Consider the following 27465-nt stretch of genomic DNA (forward strand, 5'->3'; position numbering starts at 1 on the left):
ACACTCTACACTGCAGCAGTACCAAGTGGGGGCACGCCTCGAGCAGGTGGGGGTCGACGTCCTGGGCCCCTTCCCTGCACAGATCTTGGCAACCATTACGTTCTTGTGGCCATGGACTACTTTATGAAGTGGCCCGAGGTGTATGTGGTGCCCGATTAAGGCGCCATCACCTGTGCAGGCGCCCTACTGGAGGGAATGTTCTCCCAGTTCGGTGTCCTCGAAATGCTACAATGCGACCAGGGAAGAAACTTTGAATCCCAGGTCCTTCATAGGGTTTGTGACCGTCTGGGTATTCGCAAAACCCGGACGACGCCTGTCCACCCTCAGAGCAATGGGTTGGTGGAGCGTTTTAATAGAACGATGTCCATCCAGCTGTCGATTGTGACCTCCAGCCACCAGCGCGACTGGGATAGTCACCTGCCCTTGACACTTCTGGCTTACCGGACCACCACCAAAGAATCTACGGGCTGCACCCCAGCAGCCCTGTTGTTTGGCTGCGAGCTGCATACCCCAGTTGAGCTACAGTTTGGGAAATCACTGGAACTGGAGTTGAGGGAGGGCCCCGGACTGAAATATCTGGCCACTCTCCAAGATTGCCTGGAAACTGCCCATGCTTTCGCCCGGGAACATCTACAGGGGGCTGGAGTCTGCCAGAAACAGGCCTATGACCACCGTACCCGTGACCAAGAGTTCCAAGCAGGTGAGCTGGTCTGGGTGTATTGCCCGCGGCACAAGAAGGAACTCAACCCTAAGCTGGATAGCGTCTGGGAAGGACCCTGCCAAATCCTAGAGCGTCTGACAGAGGTGGTCTACTGCGTGAGACTCCGCACCCTGAATTGGATTGTGGTGCTGCACAGAGAACATCTGGGTCGCTACCTAGGAAATAATTCCAAGGACCCCGCGGCCGACCACCCATCCCGGCAAAGCCCCCACACCAATACTGCTCCTGCCTCACCGGACTCAGAGCCTGCCCGCTCTGGGTCTGCACTGACCAGCCACCGCCACGCCAGTCTCCCCCCCTGCCTCGCCGGACTCGGAGCCTGCTACAACTGGGACCAGACAGCAGACCCTGCTCCGGAGCCAGCAACAGCGTAGGCTGCCAGTTCATTTCTGTCGCCGACTATTTGTCTATGGCCAGCCAGGACAGCTGGAAGCAGGGGGGGGGACGACAGTGTAACGAGCTGGACCTGAAGCTAGAGCTACTCCCCTCTGTCGGACGGCTTTGGGACACTTGGTGTAGAGACTCATTTGTATACAGTGGAGCAAAGGACTATGGGGATGGTCCAGTACCCGATTATTTTCCAAAACTATAAATGTTATTGTGTTAAAATGAAGAGTTTTATCTTCTGTTATTGTTCCTGTGACCCTCTGTATCTGTCTATGAAATGTAGGTCAGTCACCGTCATGTCACCATCTAGTCCGTGTGTGCCCCTTCCCCTCTGTGTGTCCTGTTTTTGGCTTGTTTCTTTCCCCAGTCTCTCTCTGTTGAGAAGATGTGTTGTCCTTTTAAGGGTTACTGGGAATTAAATAAAAAGCCCTTCTGCTAAAGATCCATCACAGTCTCTTTCATTGAACCCATGCAAGCAGAAATGCTACAATGCAACTGCATTTTAACTCACATAATTTTAAAAAGAAATACATTTTATACTGCTGCTTCAGGTTGTACTAGTATTGCAATTGTTGACTTTTTCATTACTGGAAAAAATAGAAATCTGACCAACAATAACATGCAGCATTTTCATTAGTGACGTAACTAGGAATTAGATTTTCTGACTGAACTTATATACAACATACCCTCGTTATAAAGAACCTGTTGGGGTCCATGCCTTTTGTTAGTTATATCGAGGGGTTCATTATAGCGAAAGGACAATCAAAATGAACAATAAACTGTTTGAGTGAATAAAAGTAGAATTACATGTACCTGTTCGTCTCATCTATGCAGCAGGCCTATTCTGCGTTATCCTACAGCAAATGGACTCAGAAATGAATTGACAGCACATTCCCATTTAAAAGGCTGAAATAAGAAAACAGCAACAAACAATATCTATTGTATCTTGTGGTAGTATGAACATGATCTGTCCAAAACACTGGGGGTTTATGAATCAGTCGCATCTTTTTGTCTTTGTGATCACTTGAGAATTATATAGCCTTTTATCATCGAAGTATAACACAATGGTCCAGATCTCTTTTACTTTTACAGTGGCTGAAAAAAACAAAAAGCTTTACTACACTATATAATGATAATGTTTTTTTTTTGTGTTTAATATTCAGGGCATTTCTAACCGTTAGTTCTATTTCCACCACATGATTTCAGTAATAGTGCTGCAGAATTTGACATGGCAATAAAGCAAGCGTGTCTGAAAGCCTGTTTTTTGGCTGAAAACAGGCACTTTAGTTACTATTTAAAGAATAATGGAAGTACTAGTTATAAAACAAACAAACCATGAAGAACATTTTGTCTTGCCTTAAAAAGTATTGTAGTCAGTGAAGGAAGCTGTTCTATTCAAAGATTTTTAAATTTTTCTTTTGGAACTGGCGTGGATTTCTATGTAGGCTATGAAATAAAAATAATGAAAGAGTTATAAGAGAATGCATGGCTGGTGTGACTCATCCAGACGACCACAGCAATTCAAAAGGCCTTAGATTATTTCTGAACTTCAGTTTATATTAGAAAAAGAAAGTATCTGTATAGAGTCATGGTGACAATGAAAATGTATCCGGGTTCAAACGAAGGAGCTGCTGAGGTCGAGTCATTTCAATGTGCTTTCTTTTTATACCTGGCTTGGACAGATAAAGGTGTGTTATTTATTCATTTATTTTGTGTGTGTAGTGTGTAGGCAGGAAGAAGTTTGTCTTACCTTTAAATACAGTCTTTGTATTGGTTGTCAGTATAGGAGGTCTTTATACAGTGTTAAGAAAGGCTTCCTGGAAATGACAAATGGCAAGGCCTTTTGGGAATGCTGTGAAAAACTACACAACTCACTTTGACATCAAATTGGCTGCCATTATTGTATATAATAATCTGACACCACAATCATTTGATAGGATTTGACAATCCAGATATGTCTGGTTTGGATTCAGTTTTCTTGTGGAAAACCTTTAATTCACAGAACATGTTCATAATGAAAAGGGACTTTGAAAAAAAAAAGCCCCACATCATCAGTCCTTAACAAAGCATTCTTTAAAACAGTTTTCTGACTAGCCTACCAGTCACAGATCAATCTCATTACTTTTCTTTGCTGTTTTCTTAACCTGTGATGGGCATATCCTTGCAAGGCGCACATTTCACGCTGTGACTTGTAGAAGTTTGGGATATTGAGCATTTTACATAAACAGCATTGACCCTGTTGCGTATCCAAGCGAAGGCTCCCTAGTAAGACCATGTTTTTTTTTTTTTTTTATTATTATTTTTTTTCTGAGACACAACTTAAAAGGGGGTGTTAGAAAATGGAATTCCATTTCTTCAAAATGGAATTTGATGAGTTTGGGTGATCAGGCACAAGGACATGGACAATCTGTCCACCAGGTGTCACTAGTGCTTTGTCACAGAGTGACCATAGAACCAGTCTTCTGTTGTAAAACTGCAAGCACCTTTTTTGAATGAAAGGTATATGCAGCAGAGATGTCTGGCTCTTTCATAGGAACAGCTTAATTTATTTTCTGGTTTGCCCTCTGACAAAGGGAATGAGAATGTAGAGATGGGAGCCCAGCTAACAAGATTTAAGTTTTTGCAGGTATCAAGTAAAGAGCCTGGTCACCCACACCTCTGATGTAAAACGCTGGATGAAAAGGTCTGTCATAGTGTTCATAGAGCTGAGCCTGGTGCAGAGTTCGAATCTTGTTGGGAACGGGCTGATTTGTCAGACATGAATTGGATAACTTAAACTAACATGTATGAAATAATATGATATACTCTGTCAATAATTCTAGTAATACTGTATGTATTCCTTTCAAATAAATCTGTAAACCCAGTAGAAAATATTATGTAGCTTTTTGTGTGCAGCACGTAAAAGAGCCTGAAGAGAACGTCTGGGCTGACCTTCTGTTGGCAAGCTCTTATCAGATGAAGGCAACTCTTTTAACTAGGTGCCAGACCTTGTTAGAACATTCTAGTTTGATGAGAAAAGGTAGCCAACTTTCTGGAGAGTTGCTGTGCTAAGCAAAAAAGGAATAACATAGCCCAAAGCAAACAAATATATATTTTTACTAATGTAGATGTTTAATGTAGAAAAAGAATAAAAGTCTTGTAATGGCAAAACTAAAAAGACTTAGAAAACCAGTGTATAGTTTAACTAGTTCAAGAACAGACTCCCAGTCAAGTCTCTTTTTAATGAAAGATGTGAGTTTGATTATAGAGAGGATCTTGGCATTTAAATTGCTGACCATCAGAAAAAAAGCATTGCCAAAACCAATAACATCTCCAGCACTGCTTCCACTACAAGTAGGTAAGAACAAGGTTACAAACTTAGTTGTATTCCTTCAGCAAGTTCACTGTTAAAGTTAGTTTATACTATTTCATCTTCTTGTCTTGCTTTTCCAAATATAACATTTCTAATGGCTGTATTATTTTGGTCTTTCTAAAAATGTGCTTATAACTCAAGGGCTCATTTTAGCTCAGTTCTTAATACTTATTTCAATTAAGGTACATGACTAATAACTATACTTTTGTTCAACTAAGAAATATAGCAGCACTTTTAAAACTGTAAATTACTGATTCGAGTATTCTGTTTCCATTACTTTAATTCAGTGTAAAGTCAAGCTTGTAGAAAGTTATTGATAAGGCTAAACAAGATCTGCAGTTCATAGGTGTCTTTATGTTTTATACGTCACTAGCTTGGTATATTTTCTTTAATTTAGTGTAAAGTCAAGCTTGTGGAAAGTTACTGATAAGGACACATTCCTTATTTTGGTATGATATCTGGAGGTGGTTGGTATCGTGTACTCTTCCTGCATCTTGTAATCTATTGCAGTAATATATCTTATCTGCAAGGTGTGGTGTCAAATGCATGTTATTATAAAAGGACCAAGAAAAGGTATGGAAGGATATTAAGCTACACTGGAAAACAAAGAATCACTGAAAAATGATGTCACCACAGGTTAGTTATAAAAAAGCTTATCTAAACTCCATGTTAGACCAGAGGAGGAAAATAAGACTGCATACAGTTGTTTCCAAAATTGGTAATTACACACATTAATGCCTTTTTCGTATTACATGCTTAATAGTTTAATAAAAGCATTTGTATTAAGAAAATAAAGTGTTGTATTGAGAGAATCATTCTGGGTTGATCCACACAATAAGACTCACACCAATGAGCCAGTTCACACATGCAACATACACCAGTGAGCCAGTAACACATGCAGCACAAAGACCAGTGAGCCAGTGACACATGCAGCACAAAGACCAGTGAGCCAGTGACACATGCAACACAAAGACCAGTGAGCCAGTGACACATGCAACACAAAGACGAGTGAGCCAGTGACACAGCAACACAAAGACCAGTGAGCCAGTAACACATGCAACACAAAGACCAGTGAGCCAGTGACACAGAAACATAAATAAACTGAAATCACTCTCCTCCCCGCAATGGGTATTTAACTTGTGTGGCCAAGCTTGTTTTGAAGCAGATACCAGTGTCAAAAAAAATGCAATATAGCTCAAGAAATCAATTTGACCATGAATAAGAAAATAGTAAGGGTCATACACACATTTTTATTTATTCAGAAAACAGTACTCAGGAGTAATTTAAATACAGTCAAATTTTTTATATATATTAGTCAGCAAGTTTGTTGAAAGGAGTGCTAGTAGTCTCGGACAACCTGGGGGTCCGCAGACTAAGTCTTAAGAATACCCCTCCCCCCCCTCCAATAAAAATAAATAATTCTACTTGTATCTTTTTACACTAAGTTTCATCTTTTGAAATAATAATAATAAAAATAATCATTTTAATGTGCTGGAGGTGTCTCTGCTGCCTTTCTCTGAAGTTAGTCCAGTGACCCTTGTCATCTTGTGTGGCCTCTTTGTCACAACCCCATTTCCTAGACAAGTTACTATGGCAGGCTGCTGGTTTGATGCAGTTCCCCTTTTTAAGAGAAAAGTAATGCATTTTATGTGCCTTGCGATATTTTGGCATGGACAACCCCCATCCGGAAAAACAAAACCCCCAAAATACAAACAAAAGCATGATTTGTTTGATTGTCATCTTCTCCGTACACTTGCTCCCTAGCAGTGGTGTCAGCTAAGCTGCATTTTTATATCCCCTTCTGGAAATAGTTAGGCGTAATACACTAGAGTCCAGTACTCTGCAGACAGTTCATACTCTATTCTACAGCACTGTTCCTTTTGGAAACAAAACTCTAAAAAATGTCACTTCTTATTTCTCCTCTTTAGAATTCCATGCAGGGATCTTGGGTAGAAGTCATATTTCCAAGAAAGAAAACCAAAAAAAAAAAAAAACTGACATCTACACAATAAAACCTGGATTTACTCAGCCAAGTAAACTAAGTAGTGAGCTGCTCAACAAAGGGGGGACGGTCGGACACCGATGCACTACGAATAAGTAGCCACACATCACAGCAAGTCACTTTGTTGGCTGCTTAATTCAGGTTTCACTGTATATAAAATTTACACATAAATACCACAAACAATAAAAATCGACTTAAAATTACATATAACCCACATGTGGATTTTATTACAATCCATCAAATATACAGGAATCTCAGAGATGTATTTAAAGAGTGCAGGTAGGTATAGTGTCCAAGCAGTCACCATTTCCTATGTACATGCTATCATTTCATCTCTTCAAAATAGAATCACAAAATGTATTAAAACAGACAAAATTGTCCCGTTCCACACTGCTATTTTTCAGAAAACCAGCTGATATACTGTACAGAGTTCCAGTTTAAAATGCACTGAAAATAAAAAGAAATGTTTTAAAAGTTCACATGCAAGACTGGCAATATCTTGCATGTAAAAAAGCAACGCCTGCAAAATTCATAAAAATGGCAATAAATGACAAGCAACAAAAATACAACAAAATAAAACAAGCTGTATCTGGTTTCAGATATAAGATTAAAAACCATGCAATCCTGGCATTGGTTTTTATACAGTGTTTTTTATTCCACATAAAATTAGTGTCAAACTTGAAATATTCAGGGCCATGTCTTTAAAGTAATGTAGCGTTCCTTAAATTTGTCACAGTTCTTAGGCTGCCACCCCTGACCTAATGACCCCAATTATTAAAAACACGAAGGCACCAAAACAAAAAAAAATGCTAAGACCAACATAGATCATAAAATGCAGAGATATAACACAACATAACTGAAAATGCATTTATTATTCAAGCACATGTGGGTCCATTATACTGAACAAGTGAGCTCATTCTGACGTGTTTTATCCACCTCACTCACACTTTTCAAAAGCTTATTTTAAAAGAAAAAAAAAAAAAAAAAAACATTACAATAAAATAAGGATTTCAAAAAATTACTAATTGGTGTTTATAGTGTAACAAGTATAACCCTGACAGCACCATATTAGCTGGTCTTGATATTATATAATAGAAAAGTAAGACACTTGTTAAAAAGAAGGTATTCTTCCCATCTATATTTTATTTCCTCTACGCACTTGGATTTATGCTCTTACCAAAATAACGAAGAAGAATGACTTTGTTGCCTTTCCATTATAATAAATGAAATTAATCTTAATAAAACATAACTAAAACTGAAAACTATACTTGCTCACAGTGGGTTAAAAAAAAAAAAAAAAAGTTAACTACTGTATTTGGTCCCTTTGGCAACTTACTGATCAAGTGCTAATATCCCCCACTGGTTTATTGCCGACAGAGTTTTATATTTAGAGTCCCATTAATTTTAAAATGTTGCTTCATTCTAAATAACATATTTTAGTAGTACTGCTTCTGTAATGACTTCTGGCACTGCAAATTAAATAGTAAAAGGTACAGAATAATAAAGTAATTGGCTTTTCTTTTTGCCATCAGCTTTGACAAAGAAACCCAGCATCCTTCCATTTTTACACACTTGGGCTCATCTGATAGTCACTCAAGAAACAACAATACCAGCCAATGAAATCTTGTTTGAGCTCTTCAGGTTTGGATAGTCAAAGCTCTCCTTCAGTAATTTCTCAGTCGTTCACACATGGATTCATAGCGGATTCAATAGGTCTCAGAGTCCGAGTCATTGAGTTCATCGTCTTCATTGTAAGGGTATCCGTCCTCCCTTCCAATGTTGTTGAAACTGCAGTAGGAGCTGTGTTCGTTCCTCAAGATGGGCAGCGAGTCGAAGGTGACTGTCTTGGAAGTGTTGGTGAAGTGATTAATGGCGTTAAAACTAAGAGTGGGCAAAGCAGTGTTAGGAGACACAGGCATCATGGTGGCCAATATAAGAGCGAGGCAGTCAGCAACGTCTTTGTTTGGGGCACATGCCAAGGCGGGTGTGTAACCTGCAAAGAAAGTTTGTTCAGAAATAAAACAGACATTAACTAGTGGCCTTAATCCCCCCCCCCCCCCCCCCCCCCCCCCCCCCCCCCCCCAGCAATGGTATTATCCACAATTTGACTATTCGTTCCGAGCCTTGCCTGTTTGTATGATTTCCTCATTTCCCCTTCTGTATCATCACACCACAAGGCTGGTTCTGTCTAGTATCTGGGATACAACAGAGCTTTACTAAAAATAAAGACACAAACTAACTTCAACTGTAGAGGTCGCCACAATAAAAATGGTTAAATATTAACTAAGCCCAGGTAATAAATAAATAACCTTGGTCAACCTTTTATTAATGATTTCTTTCTAGACACGATTCTTAAAATGGGTGTCCCCTCAACTACACAGAATAAAGCTGCCTTAAAAAAGTCCCTCTACTTCCCAAACTCTACAAATATCTAAAAAAATAGTCTGCAGGTCATAGAACCAACCCTAAATCAATAAAGGCCCCATGCTGCTAAACCAGAAAACCAAAACACCTGATGTGCAGCCACATCTATCCAATACAATTAAAAAATGGCACAATAACACCCACTGTAAATACAATTGTACACTTAATCTGCAGCAAAATGAAGGAAAAAAGTACAACACACATGGTTAAAGATGGTGAAGATCGTTGATGATGATTTTATGAAAGTTTTCTTTTACTAGAAAGCTGATTTAAGTGCAGCATGGGTTAACGCTTACCATTCTCATCTACAGCAAGAACACTGGCGCCTTTTCCTAAAAGTTCTTGTACTACCACAGTCAGACCATGGCGGGCAGCCACATGCAAGGGTCTAGGGGAAAACAAGAAGCAACTTTAAACAAAGACAGAACAAAACTGGGCGAAATAACTACTAAATACAATGAAATATAGGGTTCCATTTTTTGTACAACCTAAATTATCCTGCAAAGTAGTGTGATTGTGTGACTAGGATCACCCCTTAATTAAATGATGTGTTGACTGAAATGAGGGAAACAAAATGATATTATTAGGCTATTAAAGTACTTAGATGGCATAATTTTATTTATATACAGCTCTGGAAAAAATTAAGAGACCACTGCAAAATTATCAGTTTCTCTGGTTTTACTATTTATAGGTATGTGTTTGGGTAAAATGAACATTTTTGTTTTATTATATAAACCACTGACATTTCTCCCAAATTCCAAATAAAAATATTGTCATTTAGAGCATTTATTTGCAGAAAATGACAACTGGTCAAAATAACAAAAAAGATGCAGGGTTGTCAGACTTCGAATAATGCAAAGAAAATAAGTTCATATTCATTTTTAAACAACACAATACTAATGTTTTAACTTAGGAAGAGTTCAGAAATCAATATTTGGTGGAATAACCCTGATTTTCAAGCACAGCTTTCGTGTGTCTTGGCATGCTCTCCACCAGTCTTTCACATTGATGTTGGGTGACTTTATGCCACTCCTGGCGCAAAAATTCAAGCAGCTCGGCTTTGTTTGATGGCTTGTGACCATCCAGCTTCCACTTGATCACATTCCAGAGGTTTTCAATGGGGTTCAGGTCTGGAGATTGGGCTGGCCATGACAGGGTCTTGATCTGGTGGTCCTCCATCCACACCTTGATTGACCTGGCTGTGTGGCATGGAGCATTGTCCTGCTGGAAAAAACAATCCTCAGAGTTGGGGAACATTGTCAGAGCAGAAGGAAGCAAGTTTTCTTCCAGGACAGGACTTGGCTTGATTCATGCGTCCTTCACAAAGACAAATCTGCCAGATTCCAGCCTTGCTGAAGCACCCCCAGATCATCACCGATCCTCCACCACATTTCACAGTGGGTGCGAGACACTGTGGCTTGTAGGCCTCTCCAGGTCTCCATCTAACCATTAGACGACCAGGTGTTGGGCAAAGTTGAAAATTGGACTCATCAGAGAAGATGACCTTACTCCAGTCCTCTATGGTCCAATCCTTATGGTCTTTTGCAAACCTCAGCCTGGCTCTTCTTTGCTTCTCATTGATGAAGGGCTTTTTTCTAGCTTTGCACGACTTCAGCCCTGCCCCTAGGAGCCTGTTTCGAACCCTCCTCGCCGTGCACTTCACCCCAGCTGCCATTTGCCATTCTTTTTGTAGGTCACTTGATGTCATCCTACGGTTGCTGAGTGACATTCTAATGAGTTGGTGGTCATCCCGGTCAGTGGAGAGTCGTTTTCGCCCTCTGCTGGTCTGTAGCTTTGTTGTCCCCAATGTGTGCTGCTTGACCTTGTTCTTATGAACCGCCGTCTTTGAAATTTTAAGGATGGAAGCAACCTGACGCTCACTGTATCCCTCTGCCAGTAAAGCCAGAATTGAACCCTTCTTTTCCTCACTCAAAACTTTCCTTTTCAACTCTTTGGGCATGGTCAATAGTTATTTTTTTATTCCAATTACTTTTGAGGTACTACTAGCACTGTTTTGCCATCCAGCTGGTCCTATTGCAAGAGGATAGTGATGACCACAGGAGTGGTTTTTATACTTTTCCTCGTTAAATAAGATTTGGTTCAGGTGATCCCCTAATCAGTACCTCATTCAGTAGAATGAGGTGTGCCTGTGTTGGAATTCAACAGACACTGGAATGGAATGGCTGCCATACATGTAGAGATGCTGATTTAAGAAAAATTTGCAGTGGTCTCTTAATTTTTTCCAGAGCTGTGTGTGTGTGTGTGTGTATATATATATATATATATATATATATATATATATATATATATATATATATATATATATATATATATGTGTGTGTGTGTGTGTGTGTGTGTGTGTGGTATAAACCACGATGGGTCGCATCTGGCCTTGTCGTTACCTGCTTTTCTAAGAGTTTTCCTGACTGACAGGAATACATTGTTGCTGATTTTAAACTTGCTGTTAGCAGAGATGTTGAAACTGTTAAAATATGTATTTAGTCCAGCTCAGTGTTAAAACTGGAGACTGAATACTGATCCTTAGTTGAACTTGCACTGGCATAAAATTCCTTTAAATGATGTTGAGATTTTTTTGACATTTCCATAAAATAAATGTCCATAATTTTTTCATTACATACATTAACCAACCCATTTTTTTTTTTTTTTTTCAATCTTTCAATGTTTTCTTCTTCATTTAGCTGTTCCTCATCTGCTGTTTTGTGTTTACTCTTGCTTCACTCAAAGTTGGTGTTCTACCAGTTATGTGGACTTTCAAACCCAAATATATTAAAGGAAATGGGTGAAATTAATAACAAACTAATAAATAAAATGGCAGTTTGTCAAGTAATTTAGAATGTAGTGGGGCGCAGTGATTTATTCAGTGTGAAGTGGCTCATTAGTATGCAAGCCATGGTATACGCTATATATACACATGGTCATGTGATGCTGTTTAACCAGTCAGGGGTTGTTATTTTTCCCAAGATGTATGTATGCATGTATGTGTATATACAGTGGCTTGCAAAAGTATTCAGACCCCTGACCAGTTCTCTCATATTACTGAATTACAAATAGTACACTGCAATTTCGTTCTATTCGATATTTTATTGTAAAACACTTAAATTCAAAATCAATTATTGTAAGGTGACATTGGTTTTATGTTGGGAAATATTTTTAAGAAAAATAAAAAACTGAAATATCTTGCTTGCATAAGTATTCAACCCCCACACATTAATATTTGGTAGAGCCACCTTTCGCTGCAATAACAGCTTTAAGTCTTTTGGGGTAAGTATGTACCAGCTTTGCACACAGTGTCGGAGTGATTTTGGCCCATTCTTCTTGGCAGATTTGCTCCAGGTTGTTCAGGTTGGTTGGACGACGCTTGTGGACCGCAATTTTCAAATAGTGCCACAGATTCTCAATGGGATTGAGATCAGGACTTTGACTGGGCCACTGTAGGACATTCACCTTTTTGTTCTTGAGCCACTCCAATGTTGCTTTGGCCTTGTGCTTGGGATCATTGTCCTGCTGAAAGGTGAATTTCTTCACAAGCTTCAGTTTTTAAGCGGACTGAAGCAGATTCTCTCACAGTATTTTCCTGAATTTTGCTCCACACATTCTTCCTTCATTGTAACAAGATGCCCAGTCCCTGCTGATGAGAAGCATCCCCACAGCATGATGCTGTCACCACCATACCTCACTGTAGGGATGGTGTGTCTTTAGGCATGGGCAGTGTTAGGTTTGCGCCACACATAGCGCTTTGAGTTTTGGCCAAAAAGTTCTATCATGGTCTCATCTGACCACAAAACCTTTTCCCACATCGCAGCTGGGTCACTCTCATGCTTTCTGGCAAACTCCAGACATGCTTTCAGATGGTACTTTTTGAGTAACGGCTTCTTTCTTGCCAGCTCCCATACAGGCCAGTGTTATATGGTTGTTATATGGTTGACTGGTGCACCATTGCTCCACTCCCAGCCACTGAACTCTGTAGCTCCTTCAAAGTGATTGTTGGCTTCTCTCACAAGTCTCCTTGTTTGAGCTCCTTCTTGTTTGAGTTTTGAGGGACAGCCTTTTCTTGGCAGTGCCTGGGTGCTGTGATGCAGCTTCCACTTCCTGATTATTGATCCAACTGTGCTCACTGGGATATCCAAACACTTGGATATTACTTTGTACCCTTTTCCTAATCTATGCATTTGTATTACTTTCTCTACCTTCTGCAGAATGCTCTTTGGTCTTCATTTTCCTATTCACAGACTTACCAATGATCCTTCAACAGTGGGGTTTTTATCCAGAAAATGTGACAGCAACTTTAATAGTTCACAGGTGAAGGCCAATGGTAAGGTAATTGTGTCCTTGTTAGGGCAATTTCTTTCATTGGTGCAAACTGGGAGCTTCCACAGCACAGGGGTTGAATACTTATGCAAGCAAGATATTTCAGTTTTTTATTTTTCTTTCTTAAAAATATTTCCCAACATAAAACCAATGTCACCTTACAATAATTGATTCTGAGTTTCAGTGTTTAAAAATAAAATATCAAACAGAATGAAATTTCAGTGTAACATTTGTAATTCAGTAATATGAGAGAATTGGTCAGGGGTCTGAATACTTGTATATATATATAATATAAATTTAGTCATTGCCAATTATTTTTATTTTCTCAAAATGGCCAATTATTATTTATGCTTGGCTCACCGCTACCACCCATGCGCTGAATTGGGAGTGGTGAAGATGAACACACGCTGTCCTCCGAAACGTGTGCCGTCAGCCGCCCGCTTCTTTACACACTGCGGATTCACCATGCAGCTGCCCAGGAGCTACAGCATAGGAGGACAACGCAGCTCCCGGGCAGCTAACAGGCAAGCCCACAGGCGCCCGGCCAGACTACAGGGGCCACTGGTGCGCGGTGAGCCGAGGACACCCTGGCCGACCTAGACTGCTCCCCCCCGGCGACGCTCAGCCAATTGAGCGCCGCCTCCTGGGAACTCCCATCCACGGTCGGCTGTGGAATAGCCCAGACTCGAACCGGCAACATCCAGGCTATAGGGAGCATCCAGCATTCATGCAGAGCGCCTTTACTGGATGCGCCACTTGGGAGCTCCTAGAATATTTTTTTTAACTTGGAAGTTGTGGGGTAGGATGTGCAGATAAATGAAAAAAAAAAAAAAAAAGATTATATAATATAATAGATAGATAGATAGATAGATAGATAGACAGATAGATAGATATTGCTCCTCTGCAGTAATGTATGAAAAATAGTGCTTTATGGTACTTAAATGTCCAGTAAATACAATACTGTATTTTGATTTTAGAATAGTGATCTAACATACAACATACCATATCCATCTGGTGTATATTTGGGAATATCTTTTCTGTTACCACTAGGGGGCATGCAGTGTATATAAAGTAAAGCTATATTTGATTTATGAATAAAACTCGCAATACAAATTGAGGATTTGTGGACATCAAATACTCAGCTAGTTAAATTAATCTTACAAAAGTATTAAAGTGTAATCACACACACAGTTTATTTAAGCTTTACATTTTTTGTTTTTTCTGTAAAAAAAAAAATATTGTTGCAGGTTAAGAACGTCCCATTAACAATTAGGGGCCTTACGGTGCCTGTAGCGAACAACACTCTTTAAATGTTGACTGCTGTGCAGTTCCATTTGTTATACTGGTCTCAATGTGCAGCTTTGAAAAAACACATCACAACTACCTGGGCCTAAACTAAATTCAAGAAATCTGCATGGTTTCAGATTTTCTTCACTTCCCATCCCCTCTATTCTTTCCTGTCATTAAGCACCCATAGTGACCGACATGCTTTCAGCTAGAAGACTGCTACACTTCCTTTCAAAGCTGCTTATTTGAGAGCTGTGTAGCTAATGCAAGTGAAAAACAGGTAGGACTAAATTATTATGGCATTCTTATGTTAGCTTCAAATCACTTTAACAGGCATCTTCCTGGACAATAATTGAAACAGTAAATTGAAAAGAGCACAGCAACAGGATGCTCTTTCAAAATGACAGACTTATATAAACAAATGTCATATAAAAGCAACAAGAGAATCTAAAGGATATTAGCAGTGAAATAAAAATTCAGCAGTATTTTGTTTGCCATACATACGTTTGTAAAGCTGTGTTGGTTGAGTTGATGAGGTTCCGATCGAGTATCTTCTCCAATATTAACAAGGCACTAGTTTCATGGCCCTAAAAGTATATTTGAAAAGGATATAGTTGAATAATACAATAATAATAATAATAATAAAAAAAAAAAAAAAAAAAAAAAAAAAAACAATTTAAACCCTGCACACAATGCATTCAAAAGCTCTATGGAACTTAAAGATTCATTGCACAGCTGTGTGCCGACTGCAAAGCGATCCCCAAGTGGCATGGATTGCTGATATTCCCTGGAAATACACACCTTGCTACAAGCCAAGTGAAGAGCTGTGTTTTTGTTAGCATCTTGCAAGTTAAGGTCTGCCTTTGCGCTGCTCACCAAAACTTCTAAAAATAAACCAAAATAAATAAGCACGTTAGAGGAACTTGATATCAGCCAAAAAATATGCATAAGCAGTTAACAAAAATAAAATAACCACCCATAAAGAGTAATGGGGAACTGGTGAAAATGTACATAGGCCAACAGAAATCTAATTTACAGTCATGTGTAGCAGTGACGGGACCAGCACATTTCCAAATCATATTACGGCACTTCAAAAGAAACTTAGGTGCAGACATTATATATCAATGTAGATGTCCACTACTTAAGACCTTGCTGAAGGCTACCAATTATATCTTCACATCAAGATCAATTCCTATGCACAATAAATGTGCAATATGGACATTGGCAAGTCTTTATGTTGCGTTACAGGATCTCATAATAATAAAAAATAATTTAAGCTTGGAAAACTAAATTTACAAAAAAAAAAGTCATTTGTACCAACGGCATTGGTCTGTCCATTTTCTGCTGCCATCATTAATGGAGTTTTTCCAGATGAATCGACTGCATTTACTTGAGCGTTGTGACTGAGCAACAGCTGCAAACATTCAACATGGTCTGTATAGGCTGCAGCATGAAGAGGAGTCCTAACACAAGGAATCAGAGAACAAAATAATGTTACATGCACATTAACACTTCCTGTAAGTTTAACAGATCATCACCCTGATTTCAAATGATGCAAGAGTGACGATTATTTAAGCATCAACTAAAGCACTGATACAATATTAACGTGTTCAAATATTCATGTTAAAAGGACAACTGCTAAACGTGTCTCCTTTTCTCTACAATACTGTAGTACACCATTACTTGGAAAAAGGTTGCAATACAATACAGTACACCAAGCTGCCTGGAAAACGGTTCTTACCTTATTTTAGAATCTGTACAGTTGACAATTTTAGCACCCAGTGCATCTATTAGCATTTCAGCTGCGCCCTCATTGTCATTTATCCTGAGAAAAAAAAAAAAAAAAAAAAAAAAAAAAAAAAAAAAATCGCAAGTGAACACTTTCTGGAAAAGTTATTCTTTCACTTATCTGAAATATAATGCTTATGGACTTACACAGCACAGTGCAATGGGCTGAAAGAATTGCCATCCATCTTCTGGAAAACCTCCTGTTCCAGGAGAAGTTCTACACAGGTGTCATGCCCTGAAACATAAGATAATGTACAGCATTTAAAACAGCTTCTTACTGGTGTTCAATACAAGCGCACAGCAGTGCATTACAATCCCCCTAAAGATGTGTTTACAAGTATAACCGGGGGGTCTACCTACTTCACGATTTCGCAGAAATTGAGGGGTCACCGTGGAATTCACCTCTTTAAGGGGCCAATGCATACCGGACAAGAACGGCGAGAAAAAAAAAAAGAAACCTCTTTTAAATGAACTACTGTACAGCGCAAGTGACACAAACTACTTAATGTTTTTTTTTTTTTATTCCTTCGCTGTCCTGTGTGCCGTCCTTAGACAAATAACACAGAAAAAAAAATTAAAATACTCCAAAAGCTGTTAACTTTGTTTACTGTACACATGACAGCGGTGTTTCAAATCAGCCTGTCTGTATCTGTACTGGCTTTTTTTGTGACCTGTACTGTACAGCAGGAGGTGGGACAAAGTCAGTGTTGCATTGTTATTTATGATTTAGGTTGCTAAAATCTAGTTTTCAGCATTGGAGGTGAAATACCAAAAATGGATGACAAAGCAAAAATAAGCAAAGTATATTTCAGCTTAGGATTGTTGCAAGAAATTTTCCATCTTGTAATGTGACTTTGGAGACAATACAATCGATCGCTATTCAGATTCATAATCACACATTAAAGGCTGCTACAGAGGCTGCTAAACAGAACATAAAACAAATAACAGCTTTCACAAAACAAACCTGAAAGTCAGCGCAGACAAATATAATAATTCCTTTCATTTGTAGCTAAATTAAATCAGTACTACAGGTCCAATCTAGCACATCCACCTTGCTTCAAACAACCTGCTGCTTACTTTAAGCACAGTTAGAATTTAGACCCGAAATAAGCATGTATTCTTTCTTTTGACTCTGTACTAATAAAATTAATTCCTGGATGGGACAGCAAACCTGCTGCATATATATCCTTTATTAAAGAATGCCAGTTACCGCGTTTTGGGACAGTTTCTAAGTCAATTTCCACATCTGTATAAATTGACAAAGCATTATACTTCCAACCAATTCAGTGGATGCAAAACGTGCAAGTCTTCACAACACAGGAGACAGAGAATGTCGGCAGCAACTGCTGGGGGATGTTGCATGCTTGCGTAAATTACAGCACTCTTAGTAAGGAATCAAGCATCACTATTTTTAGGCTTTTATAGTGCTCTGAAATATTTTCTACTTAGGCTTACTTAATGTTTAAACTGCAAAATCCACACCTTATTCCATAACCTACCTGGGAAAATATGTAAATTCTCTGCGATTTAAGTAGACTCCTAAGTATAACCTGTGATGAACTTGATTCTGAAAAGGGTGTTTTTTTATTTGAAGTATTTCAGACTCTTGGTAAAAGTTATAGTTTATATTTGTTTGTGTTTTAACAGGGCAAATAAAACTAGGCCATTTGATAAGATTTACACTAAAAGACCAACATAAACCAATTCTGACATTTAAAAATAAATAAATAAATAAATAAAAATCAACAAGAATAGCAATTTCAACAAGCCAACAATCTTGACGGTTACCTCGAGGGCACAAACATTGACATCACCTTTTTAAATTTATGGCAAGAACTGATAATATGCAACAGATAATACAACTGAACAGCATTTGCAAGCCTTAACATGCTAAATTAAACAACAAACACCAGCTCTACTGAAACGAGAGCAGCATGTACCATTGTAACAGGCCCAGTGCAGTGGTGTGTAGCCACGATGATCCGTTACAATGGGAAGGATCTCCATGGATTGTGCAGCTTGCAGCAGCCCACCCAGCACGTTGATGTGGCCACAGGCAGCTGCTAAGAGCACAGGTGTCCTGCCCTTGCAGTCCTGGGTGAGGAAGCCAGCGCTGTGCTGTAGCAGAGCCTCAACACTTTCTTCATGACCAGTCACAGCCTGAAGAAAGGTCGGGAAACAAACATTATTCAGTGGGAGGGGTTACACAATATTGCCTACATGAATCCATCCATCCAGCTATCTTTTTTTAAAAACTTTCAAAATTAGTATAATTTAAAACCTACATGTTTTTTGGGTGTTAAACTGGGAAAATACAAAGCAGTAAGACAGAAATGCTGCAGTTTGATAAACACTGTGGGACAGATCTAGAAGCCATTTTACCTAGCTATTGTGACCGATAAAAACGATAGTTTATAAAAACAAGAGGCTGCCTATTTAACACAAGTCAGATTATCCCAGGATACTAGGATCACGTGGACATGCATCTACATAAGACAAAATACTAGCATCTTTCACAGTCTCTCAGAGAAGCCAAGTACTAAATGGTTATGAACCTAAAACAGAATGGCAGGCATGTTTGTCACTTCTAGATGGAGGAGTGCAGCTTCTATATTTCACTAACTGACCAGCGGCTATGGTTTGTTTTAATGTAGGATCACTTAGTGGAATTAGTTAGGCCTTAACTGGGCTGTATTGAACCGAATCCTGCATGCTCCTGTTTAAAATTAAATTTTATTTTACCCCTCTGTGCAGTGCTGTCCTCCCCCACTTGTCTCTGGCATCCACATTTGCTCCCTTGTTAAGTAGTGAATAAACACAATCTGTATGCCCATTTAGAACAGACAACATCAAGGGCGTTCTAAGGAGAAAAAAAAAGATATTAAATTAATATCTGAGACAATGCAGAGTATTACTGGATAATGACCACTACTGAATAACACACTATGTATTTACCTCTGGTTGGTACATGATTTTATTTTTTTGTGTTTAAGATACACAGTACTTACTGTCCGTTTCCATCTTGAATGTCAACAGCAGTCTGAAGGTCTGCACTGCCTATTAGCAGCCGCAAGCATTCTGAATGGCCATTCGTAGCTATGAGGGGGGGGAAAAAAATAAAATAATAATAATTTAAAGCAAGTACAGACAGGCCACTGCCAGTGAAAACAACACACACATCTTTAAAAACAAGCATGTGCGTTTTACAATTTTTTTTTCATAGCAGTGGTTTAATAAAAATGTACAGAGCCCTCCTTGCATCTCTTTCAAATGTGGCACTTCTGTATCCCAGTATTCCTACTTCCACAGGAAGGACTTCAGAGTGCAAAGTATGTGAACTAGCTTCTTGTAACAACTGCAGGAGCCAGGCACCCAGTACTGGAGTGAAGAGCGTCTACTGTTCAGGTATAGTATTGAAATGACCAGCTACCAGGCCTGTGCTGAATCTGCTCTGGCTGCACTGATCAAAGAATCAATACGTTTCATCCAAGTCTGCTGGTTTAGAAACCATTTAGTTTAGAAATGTATTTATCAAGCCCGACTGCTTCTGGCTCCTAATCATTCAATTAATATACTTGACTGAGGGTAGTTCCGAAACCCAGGTCTGGGTGCAGAGTTAGTAAAAGTTTCAAACACTGCCAATGTTACATTTGGGCTGGAGGTTCAGAAGATATATCCTTCATTAAACCATTTCCAAGGTTAAATATTCAAGTCTGATGCAGCAGATTTAACTATGAACACTACTGGTAAAAAAAATATAATGTTTTCAATTGTTAAACAGCAAAAAGAATAACTTTTGTTTTGAGGAATGAATGCAGAAACTCTTGACACAAATACAGTACCTGCAGCATGGATAGGTGTCCTTTTCAAGGCATAATCTTTTACTAGGATGGTGGCTCCCTGATTAATCAGCACATCCACACACTCCACGTGTCCCTTGAAAGCAGCAAGGTCCAGGGGTGTCCGTCCCTTGCTGTTTCTGACATCCAGATCCAGCAAGGACTGGACAAGCACCTCCAAGGCTTGGTGATGACCATGGTAGGCCTGGAAGGAGGAAAACAAAAACAAGTATATATCCTTGTGACAGAAAGACAGTGACTCTTGGTGGTAAATATCCCTCCCGACCTGTAACGGGAACAGAGTAGCCTCGACTGACAATTAGCCTTTGACCTGACAATTTATTCCCAGTGTTAAAAGGAAGTCGGTCACTTGGAAAGGGGGCAGGGTTTCAGTGCACTAATGCATTGACCCGGAAGGGAAACGATGTGGCAGCGGCAGATTGGAGGAGAGGCTACAATCGTTTACCAAGGGGTCACATAGGACGGTACAAAAAGGGGACAAAGCAATGTAATCTGTTCCTTCGTTTGGTTAAGGAAACAACCCGGAAGGACATGTATTGACCATTGTGAAATATATTGCGAGTGTTTTGTTTGTTTTATCTAAAAATACTGTCTTATTGTTTAGACGACTAACAAGATCCTGAGCTTTCGCCAAAGGCCAACACCAACCCGAACAACATCACTGCACTTTGTTTCATTAAGGACTGTATAATCACTAAGAGCACTCGCTGTGGACTGTGTTTGTGTTACGTGTGGGTGAATAAGAACGGGGCTGTGTATTATTTGGGAACCAACCGTGAATTTAAAACAGAGCAATACAAGCCGCTGTATTGCCTGTTCACATTGTTTATTATTTACTGTTGTTACACCATCAAGCAATTGGATTACAAACCATTAAATAACACTGCACCTGGATTATAATCGTCTGTCTGTTTATTGATCACCTGCACACTGTTAACCACTTTACCACAATACTTCTCATTCCCTTTTGAATGAAGCGGTGCTTTGATTACACTTCAGAAAGCAGAGCTCCAGAAAAATAAAAAAAAATAAAATCTACAACATTACAAAGTGATGTTATACTCACAGCTAAGTGCAAAGGACTAATTGGTGCTCTTGTATCCGAGTCATTCAACATGTCTGCACCTGAAGTTTCCATTAACTGAGAAAATGAAAAACAAGACATTGCTTAAACAGTTTTATATAAAATAGTTATACACCAAGAAGCTTTTTCAATTTAAAAATCATACAATCTTTAGGTCCAAAACCTTTCTAGTAAGTGCCCATCTTGTAATTGTATCAGGCATTTAACAGACTGAATACTTGACCTACCAATTAGTAATTCGATGGGCAACATAATTAACAGTTTATAGGCATTTAATATTGATGAAGAAATATCAGCGCACATAGCTCAGGATTAAAAGTAGCCACAAAAGCGGTTTATTGAGGCAATAACTGCTAGATTCAATTTCCAATAGGGATCCATTAAAACACCAAGATCAATACCATGACATTTACAGAGAGGGCAGAGGTGTTGGCAAAATGTTCCCACCAAGGGGACTTGATGAAAGAATGTCGAACTCTATCAGCATCCCAGCAGGAAAGGAGGAGAGCATAGGTCTGATATGCGTCTTCCCCTGTTCTGTTGAGGTACAGCAGTGGTTCTCAACCCTGGTCCTGGGAACCCACTGTCCTGGTTTTTGTTCCAACCGAGCTCTCAATTACTTAATTATAATTCCTTAATTATATAAGGAACTTGAATTCTCCAACAGTTTGTAAGCTAATCAATTTATAAAGTCAAATTAAGCAAATTAGTTCAATTAAGATTTCAATTAAGTAATTGAGAGCTCGGTTGGAACAAAAACAGCAGGACAGTGGGTCCCCAGGACCAGGGTTGAGAACCAATGGGGTACAGAATCCATTGAGAATTAACAGGTATGGTATAGTTCAATGATTTCTAGACAATTACCCTATGTCCAAACAAATTCAACACATTTTCTAATTAATTAGGCATAAGAGGCACATTGTAATGGAATCAAGCTCTTCCTCTTGCCTGGACTATTTGGTTACATCTGCATTTTTAATAAAGCTCAACAATATATTTTCTGTGCTCAATTTCTCTCCCTACTACCATGAAATGCCACAAAACAAAGGTGCATCTCTTAACTGAGTTTAAGATAGTGTTTGTCAATTAGACACTGTAAAGCAGTGTTGTCAGTTTTCAGACCCTCCGTTTATCTTAAAAGGCTGTCGTCACATAATGAAATACTGCGCATTAAAAATATTCAAAAACTTACCACATCATCTCCGCAGAGGCGTTTCACGTGCAATCCCCCCCCCACCCCCCCTTATGGGGGGAATGGGGGTGTTTTTTAAAAGACAGGCTATTTAACACCATATACAGACCAACTATTCTTTATGAACAAGTCAAAGCTGTCACTTGAACACACTTCATTTTACATTCAATTATATTTTCTCAAAACTGAATATTCCATGTAGTCCAATAGCAGTTTCAGTTTCAGCTTTCCACCCCACCACACCCCACGTGGCTGTCTCCACAGACAGCCTGCTGACATGCTGGAGCAGCATATCACTTACCAGCTCAAGACACAACCGATGGCCAGAAGCAGCTGCATAATGCACAGCATTATAACCCTGCTTATCGCGAATCCCTGGATTTGCATCATTCCGGAGTAAATACTCCAGGCACCTGTGGAGAATAAATTAATCATCTTAATCCTAACAAATTGTAAAACAAGTGACACTGGCGAACACCCACTGAATATAATGAGCAATTACTGACCTTAAAATGAAGTAAAAGTGACCTGCTGACTTAGGTGGCATCAGGGTATATGATCACAGCCACTCCATACCTTAGGCGTAAGACTACGTGCCTTCAAGTTTGGGACTGACATTTTCTGAGATCCATTCTACTTTTTTGTTGAACACGATCAGCAAAACTTACAATTTTAGAGATACATTTGACACCTTTTACCTACTTTATTTAAAAAAACCTGCCTGTAGGCATAATCCCCTTATTTACCTTGTGGCGCTTTACTATAATGAACAAGTCTACTGCACTGTGTGGATCCTTGCTGAAAAGCAATGGTAACATCTGCTGCCTCAGCAACTCAAGTCCAGAGAATAAAACTGAACCGATAGGTATGACAGCTCCGTGCCAATCAACTTTTGCGAATCTGCGATTAAACTTACTTTCCATCTGTGTCTGATGCAGCTGCATAATGCAGTGGTGTGCAGCCTCTCTCATCAAGGTCGTTGACACTGGCTCCAGATCCCACGAGGGCAAACAGGCACTGGTAGTTGCAGTTGGCAGCAGCATAATGCAGGGGAGTCCTAAAAGTAGAAACAGATTGAAAAACAGTCAGCGAGTCATGGTGTAGTGGTTGGCTATATACTGGCTACAAGGATGTATTTATTAAAAAAAAAAAAAAAAAAAAAAAAAGTACCTTTTACTTTCAAATAGCTTCACTTCCAACTCTGGAAAGCAGCACTAGCTGGAATGTTTGCCTGTTTTTAAAGTTTTACCTAAGGCTGAAACAATCAATCTTCCTTTTCAAATCACTGTACCCAAGTCTGGGATCTGGAAACCATGATATGACTACAAGTTGATAAGGTAATGCATGATCAGGGAAAATATTAGCGAATGTAAAATTTCCCTGTTACTGAATTTGTCTCTACAACAAGAGAATTTTAATTTCAAGTAGAAACTACTGTACAAGGCAACTGAAAAAGCAAGAAGATACTTTACCTTCCGAATGTGTCTTTTTTGTTGAAGTCTGCCCCAGTGTTAAGTAAAAGATTCAAACATTCCAAATTCCTAGAAAACAATGCAACAGTAATACTGCACGTGTGGCTGAAAGGAGTAGGCATATAGAAAAAAAGCAATTTCACATATTTTTTTTTCAGAACTCACCAGCATTACTAAAAAATGCCAAGCAGGATCACTGTGGTTTACAGAAAGGTATATTACTGCTACACAGACTGTAAATGTGCTTACAGATATAACAGCCCATAAGGTTTATCCGTGTTCACACCATCCACAGTAAGAAAACAGCTTGTGCAAGTTAAGTCTAATGAAGTGGCATTTCCAATGAAATCGCATCTAATAATGGAGTGTTTGAGCCAATAAAAATATAGAAAAAAGAACTGAGAACAGAGAGGCTTTACATCTACCAGCAGCAATGTCAGTAGGGTAAGCACCTGATGCAAGGGGTTTTTAGGTATTGATTGTCAAAAGTAGGGTTAACCTCCTCAAAAGATGGGGTCAGTGCTTCACTGTAAAACAGGTACTGCTGGCATAGCACTATGAAAAATCATTCCCTGCTTACTCAGGGATAGACAATGACAGACCAGTTTTAAAACATATCAATAGCAGATCATTTAGTCTCAGTATTTCATTAGCGGTTTCTAAACTACAAAAGAAACAAAAAACATACTGAGTGAAGACATTGGGATTTAAAGAATGGCCCTTTGATACAGGATTATTTTTGCTCTACAATTTAAGGGTTTATTCAAGAACCTTACAAAAATTATTGCACTGTTGTATTTAAAAGGTTGTGTTATCTAAAGACAAGACAAATGAACTATTTAAAAGGTCTCTGGAAATACTCTTTTCTGATCTCTTACCCTCCAGCTGCAGCAGCGTGTAAACAGGTCCTCCCAAAATCGTCTGGGGTGTCGATGTCAAAGCCTGCGAAAAATGAAATGAAGGAAACCATTTTACTGAAACAAGGAATGCTGTATTTTCCAGAATTACTTTACACGGGTAATGTGCTGGTGTGAAGGGAGGTATGCTGAAAAAAAAATAAAATAAAATAAATCTGTGTACCAAAAGAAAGTGAGAACCTCCAACACAAAAGGGAAAAAGTAACTTCCATAGAAGGCACAATCAAAACAGGAGGTAAAGAAACTAAGCTATACAACCTGGAGTGAATGAGTAATTCCACTCTAACCTGAAAAGTGGGGAGTACATTGAAAAAAAAAAAAAAAAATTAATCTAGTAATGACAAACTACCTTTTCCTAATGAAACTTATAATGTACTGCATTCATAGAATGCATAATGCAACACTGTGGCAAAGTATAATTGCACCAGGGCATTACTGGGTTAAAGTCTCACTTCCTTGAACCAGAAATGGGATGCATCAAACATCTCGGGTTAATAAGTAAGGATTTAGGACTGGTTACTTACCAGAGGAAAGAAGCTTCCTACAGCAGTCTGAAAAGCCACTAAGTGCTGCTAGATGTAGTGGAAACATTCCGTGGATACCGCGCCTGCAGTACACCAGAGTGAAATAAATAAACCTCATTGTCAGCATTCATCATTTGCTCCTGGACAAACTGTGGAATTTGGGGTTAGAACATGGCATGACAGGGGGCTAGTCTTCCCGCCACAGAAACGTAAACTCTAGAAGCAGCACTCTGGGGCAACACTAAAATTAAAACTTGTGCGGTAAAGACACCTACAATAAAGAGTTTAAAATAGTAGGGTTTCTGATGCCACAACCCCCTAATAGCAGAACCTATGGTAAAATAATTAGCACTACCTACTGTAAAATACCTCCATTTTACACAGTGCAATAAGCATATATCCCTTACATAAAATGATTAAAAAGTAGCTTTCACTTACACGTCACATTAAATTCTAACCCTAATACCATTTAGGTATTTCACAGTTAGATAACTTAGACAGGGTAGGGGAGTACCAAAATAAGATTCTGTCAGAATCAATACAGTATCCTCTACTCACTTTGCAGTGTCAGCTCCGCTGGCAATTAGAGTGTTTATAAGTAGCTCATGGCCATATCGAGCTGCTATGTGCAAAGGAGTATTGCCATTCTTATCTTCACAGTCAATCTCCGCTCCTACATAAGAAAAAAATAAAACACCTTCAAATTAAATAGTTTGTGAGATACACTGCAGTAGCCATTCATTTTGTTGTGTCACTGGACGCCTTCAGTAAAAAAAAAAAAAAAACCTTAGTAAAATGGATGGCATATTCTTACTCATACTAAAAAAGGTAATTCTGTAAACTTACAGCAATTATGCCAATTGTTTATGAATACTTAGTTACAATATGATATAATTAATTTCAACAGTATTGTCACATTAGTCAACAATACAGGTATGAAGTCTGTCCACTTTTGCTTGGTAAAGAATTTGTAAGGACAGTATATTTTATTAGATTGTCCTGGAATGGAATCACGATCACCCCCCTCTGAGGCATGGCTAGGTTTTGAATGCCTTACCATTCTGAATAATGGTCTGTGACCTGGAGAATCTGCCATGAATAGCTGTCATGTGTAATGGTGTTTTCCCATCCTTACTCTAGGGAAGCAGGAAAAAAATATCAAAATAAATATAAATATATTATATATCAGTTACAAAGCGCTTCATGCATTTGTATTGAATTACTGCTTTAATTTTGAGGCCAGTGTCTTTGGATTAAACCACAATGAGATGTAAACATGACCTACCTGTAACAGAAACTTAGTTAAGTAGATCAACCAGAACACAGGAATACATTCACTAATGAGCTCCACAGCACTCAAGAGATTGTTTGAGTTCGATTGTTTTATTACTACAAGCTTGTCAAGGGGGCTGGGGGTTTAAGAAAGAGCAGAGAAAGGCCAGCACATCAGGGGAGTGCAAGACAAGAATGTCTTCCCTGTTATATCCCTTCTGCACTGGCACATCCAACCCGCAAGTAAATATATTTACAAAATAGCAGTAGAAGATACAGGTGTACCATTGGTGTTTTTGAACATCATTTGTTTACGCATCTTTTGGCAAACTGAGTTAATAACAATAATTAATAACAACTGTCTTTCGTTACGTGTGACGTCAGTGTAAAAACAAACCAGGCTCTCCATAACCACACTGTGAGGGCTCAGTACGACCCTGTCGTGGCTCGGTTGTGCAGTGGAAAAGAGGCGTTATATGCAGGTTGTTCATTATTCATTTTTGTTTAGATAGGAATGCATACCAGGTGAGTGTTACACAGTGTTTACAGCTGAACTCGACTGCCAGTGCGTTATAAAATTACTCTGTTTGCAGCGTTCTGTATTTTCCAAGTTTACTCCCTATAGCTTTTAGCACCTTTTAATTATGCCTTTTAAATGTTTTAGAACCTCTAGTGTAGAATTGCTTTACATACAGTACATTTATGCCAAGAATAAAAACTTCAACCATCATATTTATGAATAAAGCTTAGAAATCCCTAAAACGTATGGTATTAATACCACCAGCTCCAAGGATTGAGCTAAACAAACCCAGTTTTACAGAAGTACTAAGTCAGTAATTGCTAGGGTAGCAGCC

At 38.9% G+C, this 27465-nt stretch overlaps 1 protein-coding gene across 1 annotated transcript in view; it reads right to left on the reverse strand.

The window, feature by feature from the left end:
- Positions 1 to 5690: 5690 nt before the first annotated feature.
- The window catches only part of LOC121313649 (serine/threonine-protein phosphatase 6 regulatory ankyrin repeat subunit A-like), a 40017-nt gene continuing 18242 nt past the window's right edge, over positions 5691 to 27465 (reverse strand). The window contains exons 9-27 of the mRNA XM_041246388.1: positions 26397 to 26475; positions 25898 to 26012; positions 25340 to 25422; positions 24777 to 24840; positions 23899 to 23967; positions 23343 to 23483; positions 22704 to 22839; positions 21217 to 21291; positions 20133 to 20334; positions 19299 to 19386; positions 19033 to 19150; positions 18231 to 18450; positions 16438 to 16525; positions 16244 to 16327; positions 15820 to 15965; positions 15304 to 15386; positions 15007 to 15089; positions 9183 to 9274; positions 5691 to 8455 (exon numbers count right to left, since the gene is read on the reverse strand). Of these exons, the coding sequence (XP_041102322.1) occupies positions 8169 to 8455; positions 9183 to 9274; positions 15007 to 15089; positions 15304 to 15386; positions 15820 to 15965; positions 16244 to 16327; positions 16438 to 16525; positions 18231 to 18450; positions 19033 to 19150; positions 19299 to 19386; positions 20133 to 20334; positions 21217 to 21291; positions 22704 to 22839; positions 23343 to 23483; positions 23899 to 23967; positions 24777 to 24840; positions 25340 to 25422; positions 25898 to 26012; positions 26397 to 26475 (2253 nt within the window). The 3' untranslated portion in view covers positions 5691 to 8168. The remainder of the gene's footprint in view (positions 8456 to 9182; positions 9275 to 15006; positions 15090 to 15303; positions 15387 to 15819; positions 15966 to 16243; positions 16328 to 16437; positions 16526 to 18230; positions 18451 to 19032; positions 19151 to 19298; positions 19387 to 20132; positions 20335 to 21216; positions 21292 to 22703; positions 22840 to 23342; positions 23484 to 23898; positions 23968 to 24776; positions 24841 to 25339; positions 25423 to 25897; positions 26013 to 26396; positions 26476 to 27465) is intronic.

The sequence above is a fragment of the Polyodon spathula genome, chromosome 3 (genome assembly GCF_017654505.1).
Source record: "Polyodon spathula isolate WHYD16114869_AA chromosome 3, ASM1765450v1, whole genome shotgun sequence".
Classification (NCBI taxonomy): domain Eukaryota; kingdom Metazoa; phylum Chordata; class Actinopteri; order Acipenseriformes; family Polyodontidae; genus Polyodon; species Polyodon spathula.